This window comes from Urocitellus parryii, chromosome 10 (assembly GCF_045843805.1).
Source record: "Urocitellus parryii isolate mUroPar1 chromosome 10, mUroPar1.hap1, whole genome shotgun sequence".
NCBI classification, from domain to species: Eukaryota; Metazoa; Chordata; class Mammalia; order Rodentia; family Sciuridae; genus Urocitellus; species Urocitellus parryii.
Window position 1 is genome coordinate 108161798 of NC_135540.1, and position 25903 is coordinate 108187700.

Below are 25903 nucleotides of genomic sequence, written 5' to 3' on the forward strand. Positions count from 1 at the left end.
AAGATCAGCCGCTGATGTGCGTGAAAGAGGAACGCGCTGAGCCTTATCTGTCCCACTCACCGATGGCCAGGGTCATCACCCGGAGATGGTTGCGTACCAATTTCACCACCTCACTTTTCTGTAGCGGTGTGGCTCTGCAGCAGACCACAGCTTGGCACCAAGCAGTCAGCTCCAGGAACTGTCTTTGCAGACTCTCTTGCAGGGCAAACTCGAGGGTCTTCCCAGTGATAACGAGTCCAGCCCGTGGCCCTGAGTCCTGAGGGACAGGAGTCTGACGGAAGTCCTCCCTCAAAGATGCTTGCTCTGGAAGGACTGAATGTTTCTTCTGAAGTTCTTTCAAAATTGTGCCAATCAGCATCTCACAGGCATCCTTGAACCAAGAGACAAAGATAGTTAACCTGGGGGCTCTGTTGGAGAGCCAGCTACATTTTCCATTGTCATTCTTTGGCAATTGCAGAATCAAGGCAACCTCAGTATTTTCAGAGACTTCACAGCTCTTCCAAAGAACTCTGTGTGTATGTGGGGGTGAGTTAAAGGATGCAGGGGAGCATCTCACCCCCAATTCTACGGTTGCAGTGTCTGTATAAAATGCTAAATTATTAATGTGGTTAATAATTTAATTTCTCAGTTAACCACAAGAGTCCTTTGGTCTCATTCTGCCACTTATTAGCTGCTTGATCTTAGGCAAGCCTCTCTGAGCCTCTACTTTCTCATTTGAAAAATGCAAGTGTTACATCTATCTTAATACTGTTTTGATAACTCAGTGAATAACACATAAAAACTCCTAGTATAAGGTACAATGCAGCAGACATTTAAAACCTAATCATTTTTCTTTTCTTTTTTTTTTAAATTAGTTCTAATCAGTTATACATGAAATAGAAAGTTATTTTTTGTTTTTGATTCAACACATTCATTCACTCGCTTGGTATTTATTGAGCAACTGCATATTAGAAAACATTCTAGGCTCTGGGGATGCATCAATGAACCCACAATAGTTCCCATCCTCGTGGAGCTTACATTCTACACTAGTGAAGAAGTTCTTCTGAAACCAAGAAGACTAACAATAAACTTATCTGGAAATTACTGTGTTAAATGACCACAAAGGACAGAGCCCAAATCCAGTGATATATTTAAATGTATACATTAATCCCGAAATAGTTTATTAATGAAAAAGCCCTTCATTTAGTGCTTATTTTCTCTAATTTTTAATGTCCTACCAAACATTTCTCAATTCAGAACAAAATAAGAGGAGGAAGAAAGAAATATATATGGATATATAGGGATGACACAGCAAAGATTTAATAACTACATAAATTATAAAGGGATTTGCTGTTTTGAATATAGTTTGTCACCACCAAAACTCACACCGAGTCTTAATTCCCCCATGTAATGGTACTGAATGGTGATAGGATAGGAGGTGAGGCCCAGTGGGAGGTGATCTGGTCATTACTATCCTTGTGAGGAGATTAATGCTGGTCTTTCTGAATGGCTTAGGTCTAGTAGAAACAGATTAGTTCTCTCAAGAACAGGTTGTTATAAGAGCCAGCCTGGCCCATCCTTACACGTTTGTTTTTCTTTTATGCCAGGTGAACTCTTCCACACTCACTGTTTTCATATGCACTCCTACTGTGTGACGCTTTCTAGCATGAAGTTTTTACCAGAAGCTGCAGATGGTACCATGCTCTTGGACTTCCAGAACCTTGAGCTAAATAAACCTTCTTTTTCTTTATAAAGTACCAGCCTTGGGTATTCTGTTATAAGAACACTAAATGCACTAAGACAAGATTCAACTATGAAATGGAGCTCCCTTGCAACCTTTATCTTAAAACAAATTTGATTCCATGTACTGCCAAAGCTATTAAGAAAAAGTATACAATAAAGAATCAGATATGATGTTTAAAACTGAAAAAAACAGACACAATATTATAAAAGTATAGACTGTAAATTATATGCTTGTAGCACATAGAATAGAATCTAGGTGAATATTTATCAAAATATGGTTATAAACTGATTATGGATGTTTTACCCTCTTTTATTTGGGTGTATGTTTTTACAAATTAACTATTTTTATGATAAAAATAATACAGAAACACACATATAACCTTCATTATTTGTGGATTCACATTTGTGATAAATTTGAACCTCTTAGTTCAAATTTATCTGTAATCCCACATTTAATACTTTCAGTGCTTTGTAGTCACATGTTGACCTGCACAGAGTGGCATTTGAATCATGTGATGTGTACATCCCCAGATGAAGCTGAACAAGTTGATGCTTCTCATGGCATGTTGTTGTTGTTTTTTTTTTTCTTTTAAATTGTTCTTCTTTTTGTTGCTGATTTTGCTATTTAAATGGCTCTCAATCAGTACTATAGTCCTGTCCCACTCCTTAGCACGCAAAGGCTGTGATGTGCTTTATTGAGAAATTACGTGTCCAGGTGTGAAGTCTAGTGCTGCTGCCCAAGCATCTAATGTTAATAAATTAATACAATATATGAAATAGCCTGTCACTAAACAGAAACATACACAAAACAAAGTTGTGTATTCATCAGCTAACTAAATGTCATGACCAGAGGCCTACAGGAAGCTAACTTTATATTCCCTCCAGGAACAAGTCAGTTTCCCCTAATTCAGAGTTTGTCATAACTCTATAAAACATACTTCCACTAATAATGAGAACTAATTCTGTACATATAATGTGTAATCTATAAAAGAATAGGAAAGCATACTGAAATGGGAATCTGGAAATTTAACATATAGTCCGTGCTTGATGAGCAATCAGTTGGGGGTACTCAGAGAAATCACAATTTTTGAAGTCTCTGGCTTTATATAAAGTGAGACAATTCATCTGTTTTGTCCATTTGTTATAATTGTCAAATGAGATCATGTATGTAAATCTGTTTATAGTTTTTAATAAACATTACAAAGATAAAACATTACTGTAAAAAAAAAGAAATGAAATTACAAACTTAAAACTTAAAAAATTAAACAAAGACTCTTGAAGGTTCTTTATATATCCTAATGCGGAAAATAACCTAGGACATAATTATATGAGAACAAATAAAGAAAAAAAAAACGTTTATAAGAATGGAAACCAAGTAAGGTTGGTTAGAGACTATGCTTTTGCAAACTGAGGAGCAAAGTTGATGGGAATTTGTAAAACTTAGCCACAGAAATAACTTCAGACATCCATTCATTGAGTGGCAGGTGGGCACATGGAATGTTACAGAAGTAATTCTTTCACTAAATGATAAATTAGGTTGCATAACCCTCAAATCTTTTTTAACTATTAGGATGCCTGAGGTGTGGGGGTAGGGAAAAGGAAAGAAAATTAAATACTAGTGACTGTGCCTCTGCTCATAAAAATATAAATCATGTTCATTGTGTTCTGTTTAGTTATCTGGAAAATCTATACATATGGAATAGCTATCAATAGCAAATAATACTAGCTACAGTAGATAGTCACTTAATATTTCTTAAATTGGTAATCTAAAAGCCTTCTGGTGAAAGTTATATATTTATAAATAAGTCAATTTCATAATCCTACTTTTTCACAGTTCATAAAACTAAGTTACTAGAAAACAATCTTATAATATGCATCTCAAAAAATTATAAGATTTTGAATATTTTCACCACAAATGATAAATATTTGTATAGAAATATTTAGCCTTATTTAAACATTACCAAAAATATACGTTTTATATATATATTAGGTAATATTTAATATACACATTATTATGTATATATACATATATATTATGTATATATTATGTAACATGTACATGATATATACATGAAACACTTCATTACTATATACGATTTTCATGTTTTTAGGTATCTGTTTTAAAATAAGTTTAATTATTTTTTAAGAATCTGTAAAAGTACCAAAAATAATAATAAATAAATAAAAGGAAAAGAAAGAAAACCAGCACAGAAGTATTTTAGAAGTTTTGCAGGCACAACCATGCCAGTATACACTAGCTGACTGATTCTCTTGGTTATATGTATTACTTCCAAAAAATGATACCACTTAAGAAAGCATTTTCAATCTTGGCACTACTGACATTTGGGCTACATAATTCTTGGTTGGGGGGGCACAGCTATTCTGTCCATTGTAAGATATTTAGTAATACCTTTGGCCTCTGCCCTCTGGATATAGTAGCACCCTTCCTTCCCCCAGTTGTGATGAACCAAATGTCTCCATACACTGCCAAGTATCCCCTAGGGCACAATTCATCCTTGGTTGAGAAGGGTGATCTTACAGAGCTAGCTAAGCCATGTTATACCTTGCCTCCCATGACATGGTTCCACAAGTCTATTGTCATAGACATAGAAAACACTTCCCCTGACAAATGTCCACAAGAAACCCCAGGCCCATCAGGCATGTGATGCGGTATACGGTTTCATGTCTGCAGACTCAGGAACTATCTGGAAGGATGTTCCCAGTGTCAACAGAAGTTTTCTCTGAGGGAGAATTCTACTGTTTTAACTTCTTCTTATAGTTTTCTATATTAATTGAATGTTTAATAATGTTTATGTATTATACTTAAAATCAAGATGAAATAAATTTCTTCATGTTTAAAAAATTTCTACTTCAAGATCAAACAGCAATAATTGATTTCTCTCACATTAACTAAACCTCTCAGCAATCTATATTTTCTTATTTAACACCCATAACAACCCTATGACATACACATTGTCTCATCTTACAGGTGAGGAAAAAGCAGCTGGGGACAGTAAGTCACTCCCAAAGATACCTGGTCAGTGCATGCAAGCATTTGACCCCCAGTCTCACCAGCCACTTTGGCCACATCCATTTTTAGTTACTAAAATGACTAGGACTTTCTTAGACTAAGCCTCCTGACAGTACAGGGCCCTGGCTGGTGGTTGTGGTTATGGGTCCACTGCCTGCAGAGATTCCACTCGGTGTTGAACAAGGAGAATTCTCTCTCCTCAAAATGTATGATCCAGCCAAGGACTAATGGAGGCCTACCATAAAAACATGGCTGACCATTTGTGGCATCCTGTGACGTAGGATTCAGATGTTATTCCAAGGGAAGCTCTGGACAATGTCAGGGAAGAGGCTGCTGTCATGGAATGTTGCTAATGGCTAAGCCTCAATTAGGAAGGAGGGAGGGAAGAGGATTTCCCAAGCCAAATAAATAATAGCCACAAATCTTGGAAGATACTATACTACGATTCTTCTGAACAAAACTGGGGACCAAAAAATAAAGAAAGAAAGAAAGGAATAAAGAAACAAAGAAAAGACTGGGTCTAAATCTGTTAAATTACTTCAAAAACAACTTTTCCCCTTCAACAGTTCATTGGTAATATTCTGAGGCGCACTACCTAAGAACTACCACTAGAGGGCATGGTTACACTGAGCATCTATTTTTAGAATTATCTTAAAATATTTGTTTACCTGATTCTAACAGTAATTATCACTTCCCCTCCACTTACAAGGGAAATAGATTCCTATCCAAGGACTTGATGTATTTTTTTTGGATGTCTTATTGAATCCCTGGCAATTCAGTAAGGAGTGGGAAAAAATAAAATCAAAATAAATAGGATATTCCCAATGCCTTTATCCAGCAATGATTCCTCTGAGTCATTATGATTTTCCACCAATCTTTTAGAAAAAACAATAACATCCTCCCCAAATACAAGTTAGGTCTCTGGATAGAATAAATACCAAGAAGTTAAAAGTTATCAGCATTTCTTTTTCCTTATGTACATCAAATTCCAAATGCTCCACTGGTTTTGAAAAGAATAGGATTAGTTTAATCTCATCATACATACTTTGCTTTGGGTATTAAGGATAAAGAGCTTGTCATCTGGCTCCAGCAGTTTGCATGCATAAGCTATGTTGATAGCTGTCTCCTGCTTGTCCCCTGTCAGCATCCAGATCTTGATGCCAGCTTTATGAAGGGCCTCTATGGCCTCAGGGACTCCCTCTTGCAGGCGGTCTTCAATGCCAGTAGCACCTAAAAATAGTCAAAGTACAAGGCTTATAAGAAACCAAGGCCAGAAGAAGCTTAACTTGTCTATAACGGAATCCTATCTACCATTAACTAAGTCAATCCCTAACTATTCAGACTGTCCAGAGATCCAAATGGGGTGTGAAAACCCAGATGAAAGTCATATACAAAGGAATATTTTGGGGAGGGAAGCTTAGGGGATTGATGAGTTTATCAAATACCAGACCAATGTTTTGTTCTCCTTTTGGCTAGCTTTTTTATCCATACATTTAAGGGTTTGATTTAATTATTTACATAATCTTGTTCTGCAAATTATAAAGACAGGCTTTTAAAAACGCTTTTTCCAATAAAATGTCATGTCTATTTGCAATGCAGTTTCATTATGTAAGTCCAAGATTTCCTTTTCTGAAATAATTGGGGCCATTTGTGTTTGGGATTTCAGAAGCTTTTAGATTTTATAAAGGTAATATAGCACATATACCCTACTTTGTGATACCTGGTAATCAAGCATATTAATATTTCTACAGGAAATCTTACAAGTTTTCATGCTAATTAGGATAATAAATACTATAAATAGTCTTACATCAAATCAGACCTGATTTTGCTGTCAAATGAGTTTTGCCATGAAACCCTCAGAGCATTTTTTATTTTGGAATTGCAGATGAGGAAATATGGACCTATGTTACTTACAGTGTCATAGAGAAATTACTTAGGAATTGGTATCATTATTCTTTTTGTTAGATATGGAAATTGTTGTTTACTCCTAAACAAAGGAATGGAACTCAGAAGCTGGTCTTTTACTGTGTTAGTGATTTCATTAGACAGTGGATCTCTACACTCTAAGGGAGTGGTTCTCAAACCTGACTGTTCCTTAGAATAAGCTAGGAAGATATTAGAAGTTCCAGTGCCCAGGTCACACACCAGACCAATGCAGTCGGAATCCCCGGGGATAGGAGCAGGCATCAGCACTATTTAAAGCTCTTCAGCTTATTCCAAGATACAGCTCAAACTGACAGAAGAGGTATTGTCTTTTGTGCAATTTTGGTTGAAATCAGGAAGTTAGAGATGAGAAATAGATTTTATTAGATCTGTTACAGGTATAGGCACAGAATAAAGAACATAGACCCGAAGCCAGGCAGACCTGAGTTTCATGTTTGGTTAGTTAGTAACTAACATGTGACCTTGAACAAATCATTGAACTGCTTGCTCTATGCTCCATTTTTTTCTAAATAAGATAGAAATTCAGGTGAGAATTTAAAAAGACAACACATATTAAGCACCTTAACCGATGCCAGGAAAAAAACTTTCCCCATCTTTTCTTGAGCCAGGGTATTTGTTTGGCTTTTTCTGTTAGGTGTTGTAGTTTAAATGACCTTCTTAAGAATAACCACCCTGGGCTGGGGATGTGGCTCAGCGGTAGCGCGCTCGCCTGGCATGCGTGCGGCCCGGGTTCGATCCTCAGCACCACATACCAACAAAGATGTTGTGTCCGCCGAGAACTAAAAAATAAATATTAAAAAAATTCTCTCACTCTCTCTAAAAAAGAATAACCACCCTAATCAAATAAAAGGTCTAGACTGTTGTAGTGGAAAATAGAATGGAATGGCTTGGAAGCTAAGTATATATTCGACTGCACAAGAGAAGCAGAGCCACATACATTTATTAGATTAAAGTGAAAAAAAAAAAAGGCACTGGTGAATAATGTTTTGAGAGACAATCCATGTTTTTCAAAATCCTCTGCAGGCAACACAGCGTGGTCTACCTACCAAGTAATGTTAGTTTGTTCTCCAGCCTCATAGCAGATTCAATTAGTAATTCTTCCCTGTTGTCAATACTGGTTTCAGCTAAAAAATGATTTCTCAGCCACTCTGCATATTCAGTGTCACTCATGACCTGCGAGAGGAAGAAAAAGTGGGCAAGGCGTCAGGCCCTATGATCTTGTAGAATCCCATCAGGTCTCAGCTCTGGCAAAGTATCAAACCATCAGCTTGTTCTAGGTGCCCCCCCACCCACCACTGGGTACAGTCACACTGGGTCCCCACCTTGATATTGGTGCATGATTATCAATAATATGCTGCGACATATTTGTAACATAACTTGGGCAATTTCATTACCCAAGTGGATCCCCTTTTTCTCCCCTCCTCCCCCTCTCTGGTCTTCTTCTTCTGCTCTGCTGGTCTACCTTCTATTTTCATAAGATCCTCCCATTCTTTTTTTGTCTCCTTTTTTTTCTCTCTAGCTTACACATATGAGAAAAAAACATATGACCCTTGAATTTCTGAGTCTGGCTTATTTCACTTAACATAATGATGGCTAATTGGCTAATTTCTGCGGTTAATCGTTTACAATGGTAAAGAAAAAAAAAAAAAAGAGGGGCCATTTGAGTGTAGCAAGAAAGTCTTATTCCTGACAAAGATTAAGTGGAATTCTTGGAGTGGTCATCAGGGATAAATCCACTTTTCAGTTCTTACCGAGCAGGGTAGAGTTGGGGGGGGGGGAGCGGGGTGAGACAGTTCTCTAGCTGCTTATTTTTGCCCACAAAGTAATTTGACTTGGGGGGCTGGGGCTGGAGCTCAGTAGTAACACACTTGCCTGGCATGTGTGAGGCACTGGGTTCGATTCTCAGCACCACATATAAATAAATAAAAATAAAGGTCTATCAACAACTAAATATATATATATATATATATATATATATATATTTTTTTTTTTTTTTTTAAAGTAACTTGATTTGGAAGAATCTGACACCTATTGGGCTACATTTTTACCATATGAAGGACTGTTCAACTGATGAAGCAAGGATTAGTTTGACCTTGAACTCTTCATTCTTCCTACAGCTGTATGTAAGATAGGCTTTTGATTTGTTATGCAGTTGGTTGACTGACTTGAGTCTAAAATGATCCTACTGTTTCTAACAGAGCTCCCAAGAACTAGAATTTGAGTAAGGAATGAAAGATTCTGGTAACAACCTCCTTCAAATAATTTCTTGGAACTCTGTCTTCTTATTACTTAAATTTATATTTAGCAAGTATACATTGTGCTCCAAGATTATTCCCAATTGAGAAAAATCAATACTGAGATAAAATTTCATAAATTTACTTGGCCTTACAGATAAAGGCTTATGAGCACAGAAGAAAAATAAAATAAAAACCACCAAGAACCTAATAAAGAAAAAATTAAGACTGGTCTCTGGCTTCATTCTTTTCCAAGCACATTTAATGCTATCAGACAAAGGGGACAATATTTACGAAATCCTAGGGGAAAAAATGTAGGACACAGGGAATTTTGTTCCCAGAGAACTATTTACACACAAAGGTACTTGAAGATACATTGAAACATGTGAGAACTCAGAATATAACTTTTAGGTGCCACCTGCAAAATACTTTGAGAACAAAATCCAACCAGCTAATGTATGGAGAATGGAGAGACTGGAATGGGGTTTGATATATCCAAGTTTTCAGCAAATGATGGCTAAACTAGGGAAAGAGCAACAAAAGATGGGGTGTGCTCAGCAGTCTCACCTTCTTTGCTATACATAAAGTGCGTAGCCCTCGTTTGGCATAGTCATCCAAGTGTTTCTGGGTTTTCTCCCTTATTATTGTCTGTTGTTTTTCCACATCTGCTCCATCTGAAATAATGGACAAAACACTAGTGTTCCCACCAGTCTGCCCAATTACAGACAGACTTTAAAACACAATGATGCTTAATCCACAATAAACCAAAGGTGTTCCAGTTTTAAATCCCAAATGTATATCCATAAACTGAACCCTTCAGAAAAAAAGTTTCTCTTGATTCTTTCTTTCTCTTTCATCAGAGGAAAATACCAAGACCTTAATACAAGCACTGCTACCATAGTACCCGTATTAACAGCAAGAATGACTATAATAACAGGAGTTGTCATCATTCAGTTGTTATCATTTCCTAGGTATTTGGCCAGAGGGTCTTCAAACGTCATGTGCAGTATGTCATTAAATTTCTCAGGAACCTATTACGGAGGTATCATAATGCTCACTTTATTGAAGACTCAGATGCAGAATAGTTAGGTAACCTTATATGGACACAGTTAATGATGGTGTCCAGATTCAAACCCAGGTTTATGCAGCTCTCAAACTTATTTGCTTTCCCACCAAATAGTGAGCAACTTTCCTCTACTTTTCCAAGTATGAGTGATCCCCAAATGTCTACTACTTTGTATTACCACATGAAATGATTCATGAGATTCAAATGAGGATGTGAATGGTATATCATTATCATCCCATTACCATCCCAGCTCTGTGTGAACCTACCTGGGGAAGCTGCGGAGAGCAACTCCATAATTACAGAATCAGCACCCTTAGTATATACCACAACTTGGTTGGAAAGAGGGTGTCGGACCACAACAGACATTCTTTTTCTGACTGAGTCAAAAGGCAGGATATGGAGGAGTTGAAATGTTAATGATCCCAAAGCAGCAAAGTCCACCATGACCTGCTCTGGTGTCCGTGACTGTAAAGTGCATTGGTAAGCCCTGGCAGCGTACACCAAGGCGGCTTCATCTGGACTCTCAGCCTCATAACACAGGTTGGAGGCCGAGGACTGTTCAGGGAGGGATTCCACTTTGCCATTTGCAAGCCCTGCATCACTGTTCCGTTTTTCAAGTGCCAAACAGCAAGCCGAGTTACTGAAGTGCTGGGGACTTTCACTTAGCTGGGAGACCTCTTCCTCCAGGGGGGAAGCTGGTTTCATTCGACTGAAGAGAGACAGTCTTCCCACAAAGGTGCTTGGAACCCCAGAAGATGGCTCTTTCCCACTGGTAAGGGATGGTAAACTTGATCTTCGGACGGACAATCTCTGGAAGAGATTCTTAAATTCTTCCAAGGACTTGATGGGCATTCCACTCAGGGAAGAGAGTCTGATCTAGGAAAGGCAATTTAGGAAGGTTTTACTGGTACGGTCAAAGGTATCTTCCAACTAGGAAGATGTGAGATATTAAAGAGTTACCACTCCTTTAAATGATTAGCAGCCTGCTTCTTACTTACAACCTGAGTGGAAAACATGAAGAAAAATAAAAGCCACCATGGAAAACAGTGTGTTGAGGGTGATGATAAAATAAATCTCTATAATCTTTTGGGAAGAAATAGGACAACTGATAACAAAAGATATCAAATGATAACATCGGGAATACTTACAGCAATTTTTCCAAAAGTTACAAAATGCTAACATTAGAAATAGAGTAATTTTTCCTAGAGAAATAATTTTGAGGTTTACAAAATCTATAATCTTTATTGGGTACATCCTAGCAAAAACAATTTCAAAGTTATAAGCAAATTAAGTGTTCAATAGTAACAAAACAGAAATACCTTCTTGCAATATTATAAAATAATTAAGAATAAAATTTATAAAGACTATGGGGTAGTATTGAAAAAGCTATGAAAATGTAAGGACAAATGAGTAACAATACACATAGTAAAAATACCTTAAGAGAGTAAATGAACAACATTTTTTTTTTCCTTTAACTTTCCAGATTCTATAAAAGGTTACTTTGACTTTTTAAAAAATAATCAGAACCGTAAACAAAATAATTTAAGGAAGAAACATCAGAATATGAATACAAATTTCTATGTTTACAGAGCATTTTCTTATTTGTGCCCTAATTTCTGTTAGATCTCTTTTTATCAGTGATAAAATTTAGAATTTAATACTAATACATAGAAGATCAATTAATTGAATTCTAAAATTTTCTCATTCAGAAATGCCTGGGGGATTAAAAAGTTTTTTTCTGAAAAATTACTAACTTTATAATGGTTTGAGGATCTCATTGCTGGTCAACTTTTGAAGTTATCAACAACTCAAAAATCAGAAGAATTAACCCTAATCACAGATGAGGTTTTCATGTTCCATTTAATTTCTGATTATCTCCTGTTCACTGTTTTCCACCATCACCTTGAGATAATGAACAACAATATTTCTTAAACAGAAAACACCAAAAGATTCCAACTTGAAACATATTTATGAAGAAAAAAAATGTTCTGTAAGGAAAACACAAAGCACCCAGTGATTTCTTCTCTAACTACATAATCACTTTTCAAAAAGCAACTTCCTAGTAAAAACTTGCAAATACATAGTTTTCTAATCAAATGCACCTTAATTGGAAATAAATTACTTTTATGTTAAGGTTGACCATCTCTGAAGTTGCCAAAAGAAAATGATCTAATAGAAAATTAAAATTTAATTGGGTTATGGTGCAAAATTGAATTTTAAGTGGATGTACGGAAAGGGGAGATAGTTATACACAAAAGAAGTTAGCACAGCCAAGTGATGAATCACTAGCCCTTAACACAAGTTTTTCTTCTTAATTGAAAAATGAATTCTCCATGAATTCCAGGCTATAAACAGACTTTTAAAATGGAGTTTTCATAAAAGCAGCAGAATCTTGTTATGTTATACACGTACTGGATTTTAGATTCAGTTAAAATTGACCCAACTAGTACCTGAGAAAGCACATTATCAGTAAGCATGATGATGAACCCAATAATTCTTATTGTGTTTGATAAAGTAGAGATGATGTTGGAGGTCTCAAAAGTTTCAAAGCAAGTTTTAATTTGGTAAGTAAACTAAAGCAAAATGAACACATTCTCATCAGTTATCCCTTACAAACTGGTTTTGGGAGCCTGGGCAAATTACTCTATGTCATCTATAAAATGGGAAATAGTAGAGTAAGAATATCTAATTCAGAGGACTGTTGTGAGGGTTAAACACATTAATACACAAAGGAAATCACTTAGACCATGGTTAAATGCAGGGTAGAGACTCAGTCCTAAAAACATGTCATATTAATGTTACTATTAGATACTATTATTATTATTTATTGTTATTATCATATAACAAGACAGTATAGATACATATAAATCCCAAATTCTCCTGCTCAGAGATGACCCTTGGTTGCAAAGGAGGCTTTACCTTTTGTCGAGGTTGGTTAGGAGCAGAAACCACCACTGTGTTGCAAATTGCCAGGGCAATAAAGAAGTCCATGATGTACAAAGTCTCCAGGGCAGGACTTGGGATGGTTCCGTCTCCTGGGGTAAACAGCTGAGGTGTAATCTGACTAAATTTGTCCAAAAGCCTGGTATCAGGCACCACATCAGTTTCCTGAAGATTCGATAAGACAATAAGACAAAATACAATCAACAGAAGAAATAAATTTCATAACCAGGATCTAAATGAAGCATGAAATGGGAAACTTTTCTTTTTTAAAAAAAAAAAAGCAGAAAACAAACAAACAAAAAGTTAATGCATATGGATGGAATCATGAAAGTTACAATAGAAAACACATAAAAATATATAGAAATCCAGACTCTACATTATTAATAGAGACAAATTTGACTATTAACTTAAAACTAAGCAGCAGATAGCAACAGTGATATTCTACCAAAATCTAGTTAAATTTGTATTTCTCATTTTGAAAAGCATTGTGCCAGGCAGATATATATTTTATTGTGCCTAGAATTCTACCTTGGCTATTGATTGACCCAAGAATAACTGATGAGTATGAATTCTTCTTAAAATGTGTTTGTTATTCATATCGCATCACTTTAACCAAATATTTAATAGCTCAATTTATTACTATTGTAAAAACCAACTCTCCAAAATAGAATTTATTGCAGGCAGGCTAACAGATTTAATCAGCACATCTCAGCAATATCCTGTAAGAAACAGATTAGTAGGGTTTTTTTCTAAGAGATTTCTGATCACCAAATATGTATGGTAAATATGCCCTCCTCTGAAAAGTTCTTAGTAAAGGATTTGCTCTATGAAGTTTTATTATTGGAGAAAAGTATGCCATTTTATTTTACACAGTGCTTCTCACACTTATTTGAGAGTTTTAACAGAAGAATATTGTATTAGAAATCTGATTATAATCCAAGAACATATATCCAACTGTTTAAGAATCTTTGAGCTGAGTCAAAGGGGGACAGGGCATTCAGAATCAAGGTTTACAAATACACTACTGTACGGTAGAGGAGTCCTGAATTCTGGCCAGCAAAACACACTGACTTAAGGAAGCCAAGAGAGATGATTTAGAGAAAAGAGTGAAACATGGAAATGGTGGGTGGGATCTTGGACGCAGAAGAGCATGGCTTGCATTTTATGCTTCAGATTTGGCAAGAGTTGCATAAGTTTAATAGGAAAAGAGTTTGCACTGAAAATCATGTGGATTTGGGATCAGGTATTATCTCCATTGTATCCAAATTGGTGGCTGCTTACATCACTTTTTGAGAACTCATACCTAATAGGGTAGATGTTCAAGGTAAATGGGATAGTGACTGAGAGGAAACCAGTACAACAGTAACCCAAGTAATTTAACATTTCTTTTCTTTCCTTCTCAAATGACAAGCACTTACCCTCAGGCATGTTATAGGATCACAATAGGTTTAAAAAGGGCCATGTTATCAGCTGTCACAAAGCATTCTCAGATGCCAGCCTGTGCCATAGTCAGGAGAATAAAAGTAATACCAAAGCCGACCCAACTCGTGTGTGTGTGTGTGTGTGTGTGTGTGTGTGTGTGTGTGTGTGTGAGTGTGTGTGTAAATTGTAAGAATTAGCAAAATAAAGTGGGAAAAAATCTAGAAACTTAGGACATAGAGAACCTTGAAGCACCCTAACATAATACAAATAAAAGAAGAATCCAGAAAGAGATTTAAGGAAAAGGCCACATGGAAATGAAGCTACAGATAAAAAGTATTTCTTCACTTTACTTGTTTTTGACAAAATAATCTTTAGTAAGGTAGTTGATGAATGAAGAAGGTATTGAGATACCACATGCAATTTTTTTATCTATGACTTTATCTACAGATGTTTTCCCCAGGATCCAGATCTTTTTCATTGGAATCCTGTATTTTTTTTTAAAAAAATGACATTTGTTCTTTTTTTTCCTACGATAGACAGCTCTATCCTCTCTGAAAACTATGAAGTTGAGAATCAGGCCCACAGTATCTTGACTTAAATGATTCCATGCCCTTGCATTTTTCTCCCCAGAGAGCTTGGAAATTCCTTTGAAGTAAGGACTGTATCTTACTGATCCCTAACTCAGTATCTAACACATTGCAAAGTTTATTGTCATACATTACTACCAAACACTGGCTAGTCTTATACTCTATAAGGAAAGAGATGGAGAAACAAAAAGATGTTACTCTTTGGAAAATAAACCATATTAGCTCTTACTGGGCCTAAAATAGACATCTTATTAAAATTCAGAGAAAATTTATATTCCCAATTAGAGCACAGAGCAGACAGCCAGATGTGGACAGCTTCCCATCATGTAAACAAAGCTTTATTTATCTGGTTTCTTAGTGGGAGTTCCAAAGCTTTGTCTAAATCTTGTGAGATGATATTTGACCATTAGAAATTCTAGATTTATCCTCTTGATTCATATTAACTCTTCCTGTCAGATTGCAGATTCCACAATCATTTCTTTTCTTCCTTCCTTTCCCCTCCTACCCCTACAATTTGATAGATTTGATATATTCACATTTGTTAATATGTAAATACAAATTAAACAAGCAAAAACTGACCAGGGCTCCTCTTTTCTCCTATATGCTTGCTGAAGTTTTTAGATAACTTTAATTTAAATTTACATTTGTTTTAAAACTGAGTGACAAGACACTCAATTATACTGAGTGGCAATTACATAAAAATCCCAAATGCCCACAGTTACAAATGGATGGGAGATGAGTTGACCAAGCAGCTATAAGGCTGTTTCCTACTCCTCCTCTGTTTCCACGCGTACCTAAGGGTTTTGTTTCCTTTTCTGCCGCTACTTCTCTCCCATTTTAGGGGCTCACTGCTCCCCCCTCTGAAACTTTGGCTTGAGTATAGCTCCAAATGCCTTCTCTTGGTCCCTTCTGATTCCTAAACACCATAGACCTGAAGGTAAACGACAAAGACCAATAGCAACACACACTGACAACTTCTCTGCTCAGACTCTCCCATGAGTGTCGGGTGTCTGCATGTGTTCTGGGCTGTCTGCCCAGCTTGCTACCTAGAACATAACCGAATGCTAGGAGCAAAAAATGTCTTATTCCTTTTATATCCCAGTGTCAGTATTATGCTATGTCTTCTACTAATTGATTAATTAAGTCATTTGTCCCATAAATATTTTTGTTGGTCAATGGTGCCAGGCATCTCTCAAAGAAAGTAGGGTGCATAAGACAAGCAAGATACTGTCTTGCATGAAACTCCAATTCTACCTGGAGGAGACAGTTAATACAAAAGTACCCCATAAGTAAATAAGATACTTCTAGATTGAGACAGGAGAAATGGAAAGTATTTGGGATCAGGTGGCCAGGTAGACTCCATTGCACAGGTGACACCTGAGTTGAGACCTCAATGATGGGAAGGAGATAGCCATAGAAAGACCTGGGAGAACGTCCCAGGTAGAATGAACATCAAGCTGATTGAAAGAGAAACACTAGGGGATTGCAGAAGCATAAACACATTGGCTTACAAAGTAAAGGCTTCTATTTCTAGAATACGTAATATAAACCCAGGTCCAAAGGCCTCAATGACATAATGTCATAAGTTTCAAAGATTGATATTGCTATGCCAGCTCTTAATTTGCTTCCCATGAAGGTGCCATTTTATAAGTGAGTACTTCTAGGAAGCTCATCTCTCTCTTCATCTTGACTCCATGGATGAGTGGACTTTAAGAATCATATGGAAAATTTTTATAGAGGCCAATTTTTCAGGTCAATGATTACATAGCTTTCTTAAAATAATCTTTAGTCACCAAAAAGGATAAAATCAACTTGTGCAGACCCAGAGAGATGGTCTTATGTTTCTAGGAAGAACATGATCTCTTTATCCTATAAAGAAGACATCCCTCCCCACAACATTCACTTAATTAAAGTGATACATGGCACTGAAAAGACTGAGGTTATTAAGTAGCTTCATTCAAGAACCTTCAAAAATATTTCATTGATAATGAATGAGCTAGAAACCATGTTGAGGATTCAAGATGAAACAGTTGTTGCTCTCAAGAAATTAAAGTCAGATGTAAAAATAAAACCAGTGTAACATGGGTCAAGGGACAGAGGGAACATGCAAACAGCTTAGAAGCTAAAAAAAATCATCTGAAAAGTCTTCAGAAAGCCGATATGAAAGGTTTTTCTTAAATTAACATTTCATCAGATTTGTTGAATAGAAGTGGGATATGAAGGGAGAACATATTTTAGGCAGGGAAAATACTGTAGATAAAGGCAGAAAAAAAAAAACTCTAAGAAGTACTCATTTGTTCCAATAGCAGAGTGTGGTTTGGTCAGGAAATAGTGAGGAGGTATGGCACAGGCCCAGCAGGCTGTCAGTATTGTGCTACTCCAATTGAACATGAGCTTACGAGTGCTTCCTTTCAGGTGCGTGGAAAAAGTAAAAGTTCATGTTACGGTATGGTTTGGATATGGTGTCTCTCCAAAGTGCCTGTGTTAATGCAGGAATATTTAGAAGTGAAATGATTAGTTTACGAGATCTGCAACCTACTCAGAACATCCTAGCTTGAATGATCAAATAGTTGGTAACTAGTCAGGTTACAATATTCAAAAATAACTCAAAAATACTTCTTAACTAGCAGAAGGGTCCCTGGGGGGCATGCCCTCAAAGATTTTATCATCTCTGTGGTCCCTTTCTCCTTCTCTCCCTTGCTCCCACTCATGGCTTCCAAGAGCGGAGCAATGTTCTTCCATTCCATCCTTCAGCCATGATGTTCTGCCCACCTTGGGTCCAAGCAATGAACTCAGCTGACCATGGACTAAACCTCTGAAATGGTGAGCCAACCTAAACTTTCTTCTTTAGATTGTTCTTATCAGGTATTTTGGTCACAGCAATGAAAGGCTAACACAGTTCAGTAGAGGGATAAGTTAACAAATAGCATAGGAGAAAATAAATGCATATATACATATGAATTTCTAATACAGACTTAAAATGAGTGTAGAGAAAAGGTTATGTGTATTGCTTCCTTATTTCTTTCAAAGTTGGAGAAAAATTGAGATGTTTGAAACAGCTTACCATATGATCAAGACACAATGTAACAGGTATTCTATTCTTAGTGCCACAGAAATGAGTTGAACTATAAGGGTCACACTACTTGCTGCACTTGCGCACTTGTTGACATTTGTAAAAGAGACAGTAGATATTTCCAAGGCCTTTCCAGGTCAAAGGAGATCCCTGGGGTGCATTCACATAATGTATCCACTAGGAAAATCTTACAACACTGTAGCAACATAAGGGTTCCCCATAGCTGATTTATTCCTGTTATGCCACCAATTTGGGAGTTATTACTAGTCTCATCATTGGAGATTTCATCTCACTGGATGTCTCATCCTTCTTAGTAAAACACAAATATTTATGTAGTGTGAAAGACAAAAAGAAAACAAGTATTTTAAAGAAGTACTTTTAGGTATAGTAAAACATTTAATGTCTAAGTTTTTTACACAGGCATCTTTCCTCTGTTTCCTCTAATTTTTTTTCTGCAGAAAAATGAGTTTGTTAATGGGTGTAATCAATCAGTTCCTAACAGTTTCTAAGGAAACTAAAAACATACCCTGATGATCTGTTTGATGGAAATATTAGAAAATGCTCTTTTGAAGGCTAGGAATGAGGGAGAAGACCCAAGTTTGGTGGAGCAGAGAGGAAGATTACAGAGATAAAAAGGTCTTCAAGGTTACCAAAAGGCCTATGAATTTCCCTGTCAACTAGACACATCCACCTGTCTGTGAGATAAGTAAGCTTTGTTGGACCCAAGAGTGAATCTGATCTTTAAGTGAAGGGAGCCCTCCAGGCTCAGACAAGTTCATTTCTGGATCAAAAATATTACATTTTTCTGAAACAGTATATAACTTCTCAACACTGAATTATTTCAAAAAATCGGGAAGTTGTAATATTATTTGTTTATACTTATTATGTGTCATAATCACACAGAACTATAATGATGTAGTCTCTTCTTCAGTAGAAAGTAGAACAATCTTTGGCTGAATTGTCAGTACAAGGCTGTTCTTCCCTTAAACACTGTGCATGTGTAATTCTGGTCATGAGTTTACACTTACAATGGGACTACTGAAGGCAGCCTGTCTGGAATGAGGCACTTCATTGGCTCCTTCTCCACTTCCTACAGCAAAAGTACTTCCAGAAAGATGATTTGAAGGTTTGCTTCCCAAAGGCCCATTATGAACTGTCCTGCAGCTGTGGGCTCTCAGTCTTGCCATATTGCTGACGGAACTGCTGAGGGTGTCTGCATACTCTTCTTCTTCAGAGACCGCTTCCTGATAGGACTCCAACCTCTTGGCTGAGGGATAAAAAGCAGAACAAACTTATGAGTTGACTATGTCAGGTAGTTACTTAAACAGCTATTTCACACCATTTCCCCTTTCAAACTGGCCTCCAAATCTCCCACTTTGTATCCTTAGTTAATAAACTTACTCCAGACCTGATGGGAGAAGTAGGAACAATCAGATAGGAACTCCCTTCTTTTTTCATCATCAGATCTGACAACTTATCTGCATCTGCATCCATACTCTTTGCCTTTCTTCCTACTGCTATGGAGGAAGCATCTCTTCATGTTCACATGAGATACCCTCCACCTGTGTTCTAGATCCTCCCTCTGACCTCAGGGTCTTCATCTTTCATCTTTGTAACTCTTCCTCTTTTATTTATACCTATCTCCTCAACCAATCTATTTCAGGACTTTCTGTTCCCATCTATCCATTGATAAATAAATAAATAAAAGGTCATATGTGTCTATCCTTGTCTCATTTGAGCCCTCAGTAATAACTACCAGAATTGATCACTTTTTTCCATAAGAAATGTTCCTTTCGGCTTTTCTGACACCACACTTCTCTGTTTTCCCTCTCACTTTAACTGGCTAGTCCTGGTTAGTTTTTCCTGCCATCTTTCTTCTCAAATATTAACAAGCTGCAGAAGCTCCTTCTCTTATCCACTTAGACACTCTTTCTTGAGAATCTCATCTGGTTCCATATTTGAAAAAGAATCGCTGCACGTATGACCTCTAAGCCCACACCTTCAGCTCTGGCCTCCACTTGGATGTCTACAAGTCTCTTCCAGCAGATTATCAGCATGGCTCACTGCCTCACCTCCTTCAAGTCTCCCATCATACACCTCCGTCATTAAAGACTTACTATATCAGACCACAGTATTGATTACAGATCCTACCCCAACATTCACCATCATTGACACATTATATATCTTTCAATCTTAATCTTTTGAATCATCCAGTAGAATATAAACTATAACAGGGCAGAGAACTTTGTATTTTGTTAATATATTAGAGTCCAAAGCAGTGTCTTATAAGTATGCAATAGAGACTTATTGACTAAATGAAAAATAATCACTTTAATTTAATGTGGTTAAAATAGAACTCCTTTCGTTCCTTCCCAAACTTTCCTCTGGTCTTTTCCATTCTTGTTAATAGTACCTAACTTTCTGTCTGGTAACTGAAGCCGAAATTCTAGGAGTCTCCTGGATTTTTCCCCTCTTCCCCAGATGCAAAGTATCACCAACACTTGTCTACTCTATATCCAAAATACATCCTGAATATTTAGACTTTTTTCCATTTCCATACCTTAGTCCAAGCCACTGTTACCACTCAACTGGACTAGTGCTATAGTCTCCAAGGTGGTCTCCCTGCCCCTCCGAAATCTACTCCCCAAATAGTAGCTAAAGTGACCTTCCTGTAAGATAAAGCAGATCAATCACTTCAATTGCTTCCTGATAAAACTCTCCAGCTTCATGATTTACTTAGAATAAAATCTGGACTTCATATACTGGCCCACTTAACTCAAAAATGATCTGACCTCTTCTGACTTCTCTTTCTTGACCTTCCTTCTACTTTCCTACTAAAATCCAGACTCACTCTTTTTTTCTTTATTTTGAAAGTTTGCAAGCAGCCTGAAGGGCTATATGCAGTTGCTCCCACTGACTAGAAATTTTTTGCTCCTGAACTTCAGGGTTATGTCGTTCAGATCTAGACTCTAAAATCCCATTTACAGAGCTCTAGCCTGGCCATCCAATTCAAAATATCCATCCAGTTATCCTGTATCATAGAACCCTATTTTAATTTTCTGCAAAGTTCTTAATACTGTTTAATATTTTTGATTAAAAATTTCATGTATTTGTGACTATTTTCTCCAGTAGAAGCCTTGTGAGAGAATGTCTCTTTTGCATATTTATCATTGCAACCAGTGTCTGGAATATAGAGTACATAATCAATAAATTCATGCTTTGGGGATTGCTGACTGTCTCTTTTCAGCCTAAGTTCACTTAGTAGACAAAGTATGATTTGGGGAAATTTATTTTAGAAAATTAAGAATGTTTTCATATTCTACTTATTGTATATTTTTAAGGGTAAGAAGAGGTAGCTAAGAGGCAAATGGTGATCTTAGATTCTAGTACCAACTCTTCTAATGACAAAGTGGCTTTCAGCAAAACACCCACTCTTTCTTGGCCTCTGTTTTCATAATCAAACATTTTGGAATGAACCATTGCAGTTTGATGACTTTAATATCTATTCAAATTATGGAAGTTTATTGTATGTTCTGCCTAAATGTTACAGAATGTTTCTTTATATGATCTTTCAGCTTGTAAAACCAATCCACTAATTGTGTCTGAAAGATTCTGATCTCCTCCATCCTCATCAATGCCCTTATTTAGAATACCTGTTTTTGTCTTGTTGACTGATGGAAATCCTAAACACCTTCAGAGACTTGATTCAAATACCAGTTTCTCAATGAAAAAGTCTATAATTGTATCAACTCTTAGCCAAGCCACTGCTGGACTTTTTTACTTTTCATGAACAAAAAGTTACTATGTACCAGGGGATGGTTTCATTTAATCATTATAACAGTCCTCTGAGTAAGTACCATTAGTACCCCCATTTTAGAAGTGGTATGGGTTAGTCTTTAAACCAGGTCTACTGAACTCCATAGCCAATCACTTAGCCCTAACAATATACTGTTTCTAAAAAATCTAGCCATATATGTTAATATGGCCAATTTTAATACAGCCAACATCCCTTTTTTTTTTTTTTACATGGCCAATCTCCCCTGTTTGACTTCAATGACTCCATGTTTTTTACTCCAATATTTATTAATAAGATCATAAATAAATATATGAATAAAATATCACTAGCATCAATGGAAAGTTGTGGGGTAGGAACATGTATTGAAGATTTTCTTTGATCAAGCATTTGGCTAGGTCATAAATATGCATGGACATGTACAGTATGTATATTTTTTTTCTTTTTTTTAATTTTCAAAATAATATCATCTGGTATGAACTATCACTGCTTAATAAGTCAGTCCCATAAAACCAAAGGCCTAATGTTCTCTCTGTTATGTGGATGCTAACCCACAACAAGGGAGGGTGGGGAGGGGAAGAATCAAAATCCATTGGATGAGACTGAAGGGAAAGGATGGGGGGAGGGAATAGGAAAGAATTAATCAGACATAACTTTTCTACCCTTGTATGTGAATACACGACCAGGGTAAATCCACATCATGTACAACCATAAGAATTAGAATAGGGTCCTAATTAGAATAAGTTATATTCCATGTATATATAAAATGCCAAAAAGTGGGGTGGGGGGTATTGTGGCTCAGTGATAGAGCACTTGTCTAGCAAGTGTGAGGGACCAGGTTTCATCTTCAGCACCACATAAAAATAAATAAGTAAAATAAAAATAGTGTATCTATCTACAACTAAAATAATAATAATAATAATCACCCATAAGGATTAAGTTGCCCAACTATGGTTAATCCACTGATTAAAGATAGGGCTGATATTTGAATTTAGATCTTTCTAATTCCAAAGCCAGTACAAGTATCGACACATCATAGCCTCTTTGTTTTGACTTGTATCTAATAGGTTTGCTCAGTGTTTCTTAACATGGGCTAAATTTGTATCCTGGGGGACTTTTCACAGTTGCTGTCCACACTTTTGGTTGTCCTCACTGAGAAAGGCAGGTTGCTGGTGTTTAGTAGGTACAGGCTAAGGATCCTTATAAACATTTGCAATGCCTAGGACAACACCCCACGACAAAGTAACCCAGCCCAAATGCCAACAGTTTTGAGATTAACAAGTCCTTGAGTAGCTCAAAAAATGTACTGATGATGCAAAGTCATTTTAAAAATAAACAGAATGCTTCAAAATCTAAAAAAACTAAAAGCTATAATTCATGATCATGTACCTTCTCCTGGCCATCATTAGGGAAATCAGTATCATGCACTGTGTAGTATGATGTCAGGCAGCTCAGCTAGTACTGTAAGATAAACTTGTTCAACCAGAACAACTGAAGGAGTAGAACTTGGAAGACAAAGAATGACTCGATCTTGAATCATTTTGTGAAAAGCTATGAGACGTCCACAGAGCTGGAAACTTACAGTGTGATTCAGAAAACAAAGCTACTGGAGCTATACTTCAGGGTCCAGTGAAAATTTTACAAAAGTTGGGTATGAGAAGCAAAGATTCATTATCATATTGACAAAATGAAAACTGTCTAAATGGTAATGAAGACTTTTAATCTTTCTCTTAAAGTAGGTACTATTTAGTTCCACAAATGCTTCAAAACAGGCCAGGAATTCTTGCATTCTGATTCATCAGAGGAAACATTCATGTGTGTAATCTATTCTGTGTCTGAGGTAGGTCCTTGGTTAGGTATCAAATGATCTACTTTTTTATTGTTTTAAACCCTAGTCTATCTTCTTTTCCCATTCTCCCTAAGACCATACTAATACCATAAAACTTACTTATGGCTTATAACTTGCATTAATTTCATATCTTGAAGAAATGGTTAAGAGACTATAAGCAAAAAGTTTGTCATACTTTTCAATGTGCATTTCATGGAACCAAAACCAGCATACTCAAATAAACTCCATTCAACTGTATCATCTGCACATCCTCCATCAAATCTTCCTCTATTAACTAATTTCCCAAACATCTCCCACATTCCAATGTTCACTTGCTGTAGACAATCTCCACCAAACCATATCATCGACCTATCATTGATACCCAAACTTCTTGTTCTAAACCAATTCTCCATACATTTTTAGCATTTCAAAAATTTCGGATATCCTGCCTCAAGACAACAAATCTTAATCAGTATAAAATCCACCTCCAAAATTGACCGCCTGAAAAATCAAAACAATATAGAATAAGAATACCAACTTTAACCTTATAATTAGCATGATAAATTTATATTTACACATCGTCTTCCCACATTGGGCCATTAGCTCCTTAAGAGACAGATGAATTTCTTGTTTTAATAATCAGTAATTATATAACAAGGGTCCACTTCATGCTTTGAATATAACACTTGCTTTTCCACCACTGTGGCTTATTTTAAAACTGACATGTTTTCTTCTTCCTCTTTTCTCTCTCTTGCTCCTTAATCATGGTGGAAGTAGAATTAACCTTCTTCCCAGCCTAGGCTGAGTTATCTGTCCTTTGACTCACAGAAATGAAGAAGTTGCGAATCCAGTTTTGGCACCTACAGATCTAAAAGACAGCTATCTCTCAAGGCTACAAATAAATTATGACTCCTGAGGGGGCACAGCTAGAGTATAGACTTTGAATCACCTCTTTAAAAAGTCCTCTGTTCCCCTTGACAAGGAGAGTCACAGCCTTTGGGACAGGAGTCCCCTGTGCTTCTCAATTTCTTTAGCAAAGCAATAAAACTTCTTTTTCCTTTATCTCAAAATTTTGTCCTTTTTATTGGGTCAACATCAGGGACAAGGATCAAGCTTTTGGTATCATAAGAATAATAATCATAGCAGCTAATACTGATGGGGAACTTATTCTACGCCATGTTCTGTTCTTTTTTTAAAGATTTTTTTATTTGTACTAATTAGTCATACATGACAGTAGAATGCATTTTGACACATCATACATAAATAGAGTATAACTTCTCATTCTTCTGGTTGTACATGATGTAGAATCACACTGGTACATAATCACTTATGCACATAGAGTAATAATGTCCAATTCACTCAACTATCCTTATCTCATCTCATCCTTTTACTCAATGAAGTAGATTCCCTCATTGATAATTTTTGTTAAATTTCATAGAAATTAGATAATATGCCTAAGGTCACACAGATTGTAGGTAATAGAAATGGAATTCAAGCTTAGGAGATCTGACTCTAAAATCCTTTTCTTGGTAAATGCTCAATACTGCCTCCATGTACAACAGATTCACAGAGTGTACCTTATAAAGGCACTCTCCAGTCAAGCCCAAACTGAGAGACATTCTAAAAAAATGCCAGAATAGTGCCCCTCAAAACTGTTAAGTTCATCGAAAAGAAGGAAAATTTGAGCAGCTGTCAAGCCTAGGATATATGGCATCCTAGATAGGATTCAAGGATAGAAAAAAAGGAGATTATGTAAAAACTAAGAAAACTAATAAAGTGTGAATTTCAGTGAATAATTATGTATCGATATTGGCTCAAAACTTATCACAGACATATCATATAATGAGTGTTAACAACCAGGGTATATTAGACTCTCTTTAATGTCCTTATAACTTTTCTGTAAATCTAAAACTCTCCTAAAATGAAGCTTATAGTTTAAAATGGCATTCTTTTTCAGTTGTTCTTCAAAGGAGTGGGGTTTTTTAAAATTTTAATATGTATGCCATCATGAATTATCTCAGGATATTATTAAAATGCAGATTTTAACTGAAGCTCTGAAGGGGGCCTGAATTTCTGCATTTGTAATACATGCCAGGTGTTGCTGATGCTGCCAGTTCACGACTACACTTCAGGTTAAAAGGTCTGAAAATATGTCATGCTGTTGTCAGATGTGTTTTGTCAGTTGCAATGTGTATAAAAGGTTATTTCCAAGCAGCAATGTTCCTCATAGGCTATTTCCTAGTGATACTTTTGCTCAAAA

General features: G+C 36.4%; 1 protein-coding gene across 1 annotated transcript in view; it reads right to left on the minus strand.

Moving 5' to 3' along the window:
• Positions 1–25903, minus strand: part of Atp10d (ATPase phospholipid transporting 10D (putative)) — a 104535-nt gene that overhangs the window by 19893 nt on the left and 58739 nt on the right. Inside the window, exons 10-16 of the mRNA XM_026386600.2 lie at positions 19051–19289; positions 12917–13105; positions 10264–10873; positions 9499–9605; positions 7744–7870; positions 5799–5983; positions 61–370 (exon numbers count right to left, since the gene is read on the minus strand). Of these exons, the coding sequence (XP_026242385.2) occupies positions 61–370; positions 5799–5983; positions 7744–7870; positions 9499–9605; positions 10264–10873; positions 12917–13105; positions 19051–19289 (1767 nt within the window). The remainder of the gene's footprint in view (positions 1–60; positions 371–5798; positions 5984–7743; positions 7871–9498; positions 9606–10263; positions 10874–12916; positions 13106–19050; positions 19290–25903) is intronic.